Below are 7,500 nucleotides of genomic sequence, written 5' to 3' on the forward strand. Positions count from 1 at the left end.
TTTGAAAATGAAATGCATTTTGTGACACCATATCTATATTGTTTTAAAACAACTCATTAACAGTTACATATATATATATATATACAGAAAAAGGGAAAATATGTGCCTTTTTATTTTTAGCTTTACTCTTTAGCCGTTTTCTTGACTCGTTTACAACCAGACATCCAGAACTACTACTTCATAGTCGATTGTACTTTTTATACCCACATGCAACTTGTAATTCAAAAAAACAGCGCTTTTTATTTTATTTTAGCCAGCTTTGTAATCATTAGTGTGATCTTTAAAAAAAAAAAAGTGATCCTTATCGACGAGTCCGTCGATTATTTACGCTAATATCAGTAGAGAAATGCAAATCGAGCACTTTCACTCCTTGTAAATACTTTAAAGGGGCTGGTTTAGATTTGCTTTGCAGAAAAAAGTGTATTTGTGTTTAAAAAAAAAGCCATTTATTAATTATGAAATCCTCCTGTTAATTCATAATAGGAATTATGCAATGTGAACATGTCTGTTTTTTTGTTTTTATGTTTGTCGTCTTTGTTCCTTGGCTTACATAGTAATGCCACAGTATACAACCAAAACAATGAATGCAGATTACATTTTCCTATAACGTTCTGGATTCCATACAAACTGATTTTAATTGTAAGATACAGTACAATCACACTAGCGACACCAAACATCAACTTCAGGCCCACTACATTTATATTTTGCAGTACTTTTCAAACTCTAGATCATGTAAAACAGTGTTTGTTTTTTTATCAGGTCCACACTAATCCATATTAAAACTAGCATTGATCTGTCTTGGTTAAAACGGTCAAAATGTGGTGCAGGAGCAGGGTTTTAACTCTCTGGGAATTTCTACTCACCAGTATTGTTGCGATGTTTTCATTTCTGTGCCAAACATATATTGCTTTCAGTTTTGTACAGAACTAAAACTGTGCTCGTCTTAACAGTTGTCAAAGGTGTATCTGTTCAAGAGAGGGAAAAACAGAAGATAATTATATTTTACATTTTTCTTCTGTGGAAGCTTAATGCATCTTGTTAATAATCACAAATAAAAATCTGATGATATCTCGATCTTAGCATTGCATTGATTTAGCGAACAACACTCATTTTCAAACTATAATCCATATATGAGCAGCACTTTTCACTTTGCTCTTCGATTCCTAAAGATATATATGATATAAATAAACAGATGTATTTACACATGCACTTTTGCAACATGTCTAATAAAATGTTTCTCTTAAACCCTGTGTGTCAGGAGTGGCTTGTCATGTTATCAGAAGTCAAATGCATGGAAAGGATGGGTTGGAAATTTGACATTATCTCAGCTTTAGTGTCATCTCGTTTCAATGGAGCCAAAAAAAAAAAAAAAAAGTGTTAAACGGTTTTTCCTTTAAATGTTAATGAGCTCTTCTGACTCCGCCCTCTCTTTTCCAAACCTCTTCGAGAGACTACTTTAGTAAATTCATTTTGAAACTTGCTAAGTAGTACATTATTAGGAAAAGCCATTTGCAATGATTCATTAAAACCCTTTACACTCACCTCTTCTGGAGTTAAAGCTGGACCACGAATGATTCGCTCGAAGATGAAGACGTTTTCGATTGGGGGCACATTCACTTCACATATAATCCACTGTGTCTTCAGCGGCTCATATGTTGGGAGTAAATGATTATTGCTATGTTCATTATTAATCCAACAACAAAACTCCTCAGTCGTTTAGGAGACATTCTTGTCTACATCTGCTCCTGTGGTGAAACAATGGACCAGGGTTGCCAGGTTTTCATAAGAAAGTGTTAGTGACGTGACATTCAGCCAAGTATGGTGACCCATACTCAGAATTTGTGCTCTGCATGTAACCCATCCAAATTACACACACACATATACAGAGCAGGGAAGTCGTGGCCTAATGGTTAGAGAGTCAGACTCCCAATCGAAAGGTTGTGAGTTCGAGTCCCCGGCTGGCAGGAATTGTGGGTGGTGGGAGTGCATGTACAGTTTCTCTCTCCACCTTCAATACCACGACTTATTTAGGTGAATATCGAACCCCCAACTGCTCCCTGGGCACAGCAGCATAACACACACACACACACACACACACACACACACTGTGAACACACACCCACAGCAGTGGGCAGCCATTTATGCTGCGGCGCCCGGGAGCAGTTTGGGGTTCGATGCCTTGCTCAAAGGGCACCTAAGTCATGGTATTGAAGGTAGAGAGAGAACTGTACAAGCACTCCCCCCAACTACAACTCCGTCCGGCCCGAGAATCGAACTCGCAACCCTTCGATTGTGAGTCCGATTCTCTAACCATTAGGCCACAGACTTCCCACAGTAGAAATGAAGTAACCCAATTCCATGGAAAACCGCAGACTTGGCAACACTGTGGTAGACTGAAGACCGCTCACTAAGGACGCGTCTAAGGTAAGACACAAGCCTGTGCTGAAATGCTACTGTCAATTCAAACTATTGTGGGGAGGGGCCTGTTTTCATGATGTCACAGACCAGCATCGGAGATCGGCTCAATTTGAGAAAGGTCAAGATTTTAGTCGATTAAAAAAAAATAATAATAATAACAACTGGTGGACTTGAATACTTAGAATTAAATCTGGATATATGGAATTTAGAGCAGGCTCAGGTTGACCTCTCTGATAACGTGATTGGGACTAATTGTGAGAAGCAAGTGTGCAGGAGCATGTGCTGGAGAATGTACCTTATCACAGGAGCGTTTTTTACTGACGAGATGTGCATGAATATCGCACTAGATTTTTGCACAGCCCTAACATCTAGTTAAAGCTAAACAGCATTGCCCTTTGAGTAATAAGTTTAGAGAAACTGTAAAAAGCACCAACTTAAATAATAAAAATACACTTACCGGTTGTGGTCCATAAACAACGCCTTCTCCAGACAAAGAGGGAACTGCTTCCATCTTTCAGGAATATCTTTGTGGGAATCGAGCATTTAAACTGATTGAGATTGAGGAAGCCGTCCTCAGCAAAATGTGCTGCACATAGTTTTTACATGTGGATTATACATTTTCGGGAAACCGAGTTAAACATAAATTGTAACCATTAATCTCAAAGTACAGCGTTCCTGGGAAACACAAAAAAAAGGTGATTGGACTCCGAGATGAAAATAACAGCATTTCAAACGACATGGCGACAAACACAAACAGCTCTTCCTTCTTCTCCGTCGGAGCGCAACAAGACCACGCCCCCCTTTTTGTGAATTAATGTGGGCGGAGGTTAGTTCAAAAAACTGTTTTAGTGATGTCATTACTGCAGGAACTAGAGGGGTGTAGTCCATACGGGTCATTCGTTGTAGGCGAATTCTGTTAAATAAATAATCTTCGCTTGGCATTGAAACTTTGAGCTTTAGAATTTTAAAAGATATTATTTATACTCTAACAACAACAACATTAACAACACTAAAGTTTAAAACATGGATCATGAAGAAGGCGACCTTTAAATCTTCCGAAACACAAACCGTTAGTGCTAGTGTATAATAATGACAAATGCACGAGTGATCTGTGGTGTTGCCATAGAATGTTACATTTATTAAAAGTTACAGGACAAGTGTAAAACATACAAATCACAAACACATCGTGAAACACTATCCCACACTGAAGCCTTCAAATACAAATAAAAACGAAAAAGATCAATGAACCATCTACTGCTACATTTGGCATCATAAGATATTCTGTAACTCATACTGATTGATTAAGCGCATTACATAACCAGATGTGCTTTAATTCGGAACCAATAATTGAACTGCTATCAGTCTAAAGATAATCTATTATACAATAAGTCTATTTTGGTCCATTTTGTGACAGTAACTTAAAACAAGCAGACATATTCTTGAATAAACGTTGCCTTCATATAATTTTGGCTTAACAAGGATCTTATTCTTTTTTAATATCTTGAAAGTGCATGTTTATAACATTTAATATCTCTCTTCTCGTATACTGTATATACATACTCTTGTTCTAGCTCACTAGGTTTTACTCAAAGTAAATTTACAAACCTTGCCACAAATTAAGAGAAAACCCAAAGAAACAAACGGTGACTGGGAATTTTACAGAAGCTGATTATTGATGAAGCACATGCAAATGTAGTAGTTTTTAACTGCATAAATGAATGTATACTGTACGAACTGAATTAAGCACTGATTAATGGTTGGAGGAACTGGAAAGCTTTAGTATAAAAATGCCAAGTAATTAGTTGCATTATGCAAAACAACAAGGGCGTCTGAAGCAGACGTGTTCTTTGCACTTTGTTGTTTATGTCCTGAAGATCAAAAAAAAAAGCTGTAGGCGTTTCTCTTTTATTTTCCCGTTTTGTTTCATTTTGCAATTATCCTGAGATTATAATTTATTTTACAAAGTCAAACAAAGAGAAAACACTTTCACCTTCAATTTAATACCATGATCACAATTATTATCAAAATCACTGAAAGGTTGTCTTTTAATCGATTTTCCCCTAATGCAATGCACACACATAAACCCATCTAAAAAAAAAAAAAAAAAAAAACGATTTTACCTAATAGATAAAAAGAACTCCGGGTTCGAGGAAGAGTAGACATGGAGTGATCTGCCATGTTGCGCACTCTGGAATAGTTAACAAATCCCCGGAAGAACAGCAGGAATCCTGGTGTAACAAAAACAAAAAAAATACAAATAAAATTTAATAATCAGATCAGATTTGGAGAAATGTAACATTGCATCACTTGCTCAGTAAAGAATGCTCTGCAGTGAATGGGTGCCGTCATAATGAGCGTACAAACATCTGATAAAAACATCACAATAATCCACAAGTAAACTCCAGTCCATCAGTTAACATCTGGAAAAGACAAAAGCGGTTTCCTCCGGTGAAAAAGATCATCTCCTGTTGTCTCTCACGTCAAAATCCAACCACATATTTGTTGCGTTGATGTGAACTGATGGACTTGAGTGCTGTGGATTATTGTGGTGTTTTATCAGCTGTTTGGACTCTCATTCTGACGGCACCCATTCACTGCAGAGCATTCTTTGCTGAGCAAATGATGCAATGCTACATTTCTCCAAATCTGTTCTGAGGAACAAACAAATAATCTTTGATGGCCTGAGGGTGAGCACACTTTCAGGAAATTTGATACATTTTTAATAAAATGAATGTGATGGGGGAAAAAATAAAATACACACTCACCTACAACCAGGAAAACCCACCACAGCCAGTACTGGCCATCAAAATATCCAGGGAAGTAGGTAGAAAACTGTTCAATCACAGAAAGGAAAGGGTGAGCGGTGTTTATTCTCTAATAATTAGCACTGTAATCCAAAAACCCAATAAAAACGAATCCGCTGCTATGTTTTTTATGATGTAATATTTAACGTCTTATGTCATACCCTGACAATCAGGACCCACTTGACCAGAGACAGTCCAAACCCAGAGATGGCTCCATAGCGTCCCGCCGCAGACGTGGTCAGACAGAAGGACAGGAAGAAGCCAATCCAGTTAAAGAGGAACGCCACTGAAGAGGCAAAGAAATGGAGAGCCATTTACACATCTAGCCATCAGCTAGTACTGCGATATAGACATGATATATGGATATTATGTTAATATTTTGCTGGGCATGTTCTTGTGCTGGTGGTACATTGGCTGGTTCAGGCCTGTAATGGATAAATAAATGTGACACTAAAACCACCAGCAGGGGGCAGCAAGACCTGTCTGAATGAGTGATTCATTGAATCATTTTCAAACGATTCATTTAGAAATGAAGCAAGTGACTCCCTTAACGAATCGAATCAAATGATTTGTTTAAAAACAGATTAATTCAGGATCGAAACAGTGAGATGTGCATTTTTTCTGATCCATCTTTAATAGTAACTATTTTCACTATCGAAAAAGAAAAAAAGACAGTATTGTGGTCTAAAATGAAATGTTCTTATTTGTTGAATGATCGTATAACATTAATATCACATTTGCTCTCGTGCTAATATTTTGGAAAACTGTTGTTGCGTGTGTGTGATATTACTTAACTATATAAATACATAAAAAACAAAAACCTCTGCAGGGATTGTTTTGGATTCGTGACAAATTATAAAGGCATTCTAAACTGCATTTGGACATGTTTTTAGCAAAGTGAGTGACATCCTCAATAACGTCAGCTCACATGTCGTTAAAAATACTGTAACGATATTATCGCAGCTGATAAATAACACACTACCCTATCGGGATGTAACGATTAACCACAAGCGGGTCAAAAATTTATTAAAATTTGTGACGATTCAAAATGGTTGAGATGCTAAACAAGTTGTGATTCAATTAGGGAAAAGAGTTTAAATGATTTTATGTCTGAGGGAAACTTACTGTCTTTTTATAAGAGTTTATATGCTATTTTTTTCTTTTCATCTAGCCTCTTTTTAATGCAAACGCATATGAGCAGCGTTGTTCAAAACCAAAAAACTAAAAAAAGGCAGTGCTGTTTTTGTTTAAAGCAGAAATGAAGGAATGGCTTTAAGCGCCAACCTGCTGGCAGAGAGTGAATCTGCGTCTCGTTCAGCTTCTCAGCTGTTTAATGCAGATCTTTTTATGTAGTTTCACAAACTAAGTCAAACCATTCTGTTTATGCTTCATAATTTCAAAATCTATTTCAGATTAAAAACTGCTCATATTGCATGTATGCAGCATCTTTGTTTGCATCATGATTAAAATGCAGTGGCTGTCTCTAATTTTAAATGTTAAGAGCGCAGAAAAACATCCCTACTACCTTACCATCAGCCCACTTATTCACCCGTCCGAAATACACAGCAGTCTATCAAAGTGCATCTTAAACAGAAAGAACAAACATTGTGTTGGTGAGTACGGAGCACTCTTACTGAAAAACGTAAGCATGAATATCCCATCGTTCCCAACTCGCAGTTGATCCGTATCTTCGAAGCTGTCTCTGGCAATGAAGTCCTCATCCTGTAGCACAAGAACAGATAAGTCAAAGACTGCATAATTAACTGTAACTACCCCTAAAACGTTCAGAAAGGCTCACCCTGTCAGTGACGAGAGGAACGCTGGCCTCCGCTTTGCTCCTCTCGGCCTCGTCGTATGACGGCAGTGACGTGGCAACATTGTACGACGGAGGTTTGGGGTAAACCTCGTCCTCCTTATACTCAAAGAAAGCTATCAGACAGACAGTGAAGGGTTAGGAGTGAGCTGTCTGTGTTCTGCGGTGGTGTGTGTGCAGACTCTGTGTTACCTGCGTCACTCGCTGTGATGCTGCTGTACGGAGGAGGTGCGTCAGAGGCTTCTTCAAACACCTCCACAGACGACGACTCCTCTGTATTCAACTACACAACAACACAAAAACACACAGCTCTCATATTACAACAATATTAGATTTCATATAAGATGCATTTCATATAAAATTAATGCATGTATTTATATGCATATTTTATATATATATATATATATATATATATATATATATATATATATATATATATATATATATATATATATATATATATAT

General features: G+C 37.3%; 1 protein-coding gene across 1 annotated transcript in view; it reads right to left on the bottom strand.

Moving 5' to 3' along the window:
• LOC113058026 (NEDD4 family-interacting protein 1-like) overlaps nt 1-7,500 on the bottom strand; it is an 11,936-nt gene that overhangs the window by 278 nt on the left and 4,158 nt on the right. Inside the window, exons 2-7 of the mRNA XM_026225692.1 lie at nt 7,228-7,318; nt 7,021-7,151; nt 6,857-6,944; nt 5,384-5,508; nt 5,184-5,250; nt 4,539-4,646 (exon numbers count right to left, since the gene is read on the bottom strand). Coding sequence (XP_026081477.1) covers nt 4,539-4,646; nt 5,184-5,250; nt 5,384-5,508; nt 6,857-6,944; nt 7,021-7,151; nt 7,228-7,318 — 610 coding nt within the window. The remainder of the gene's footprint in view (nt 1-4,538; nt 4,647-5,183; nt 5,251-5,383; nt 5,509-6,856; nt 6,945-7,020; nt 7,152-7,227; nt 7,319-7,500) is intronic.

Source organism: Carassius auratus, chromosome 39 (assembly GCF_003368295.1).
Source record: "Carassius auratus strain Wakin chromosome 39, ASM336829v1, whole genome shotgun sequence".
NCBI lineage: Eukaryota > Metazoa > Chordata > Actinopteri > Cypriniformes > Cyprinidae > Carassius > Carassius auratus.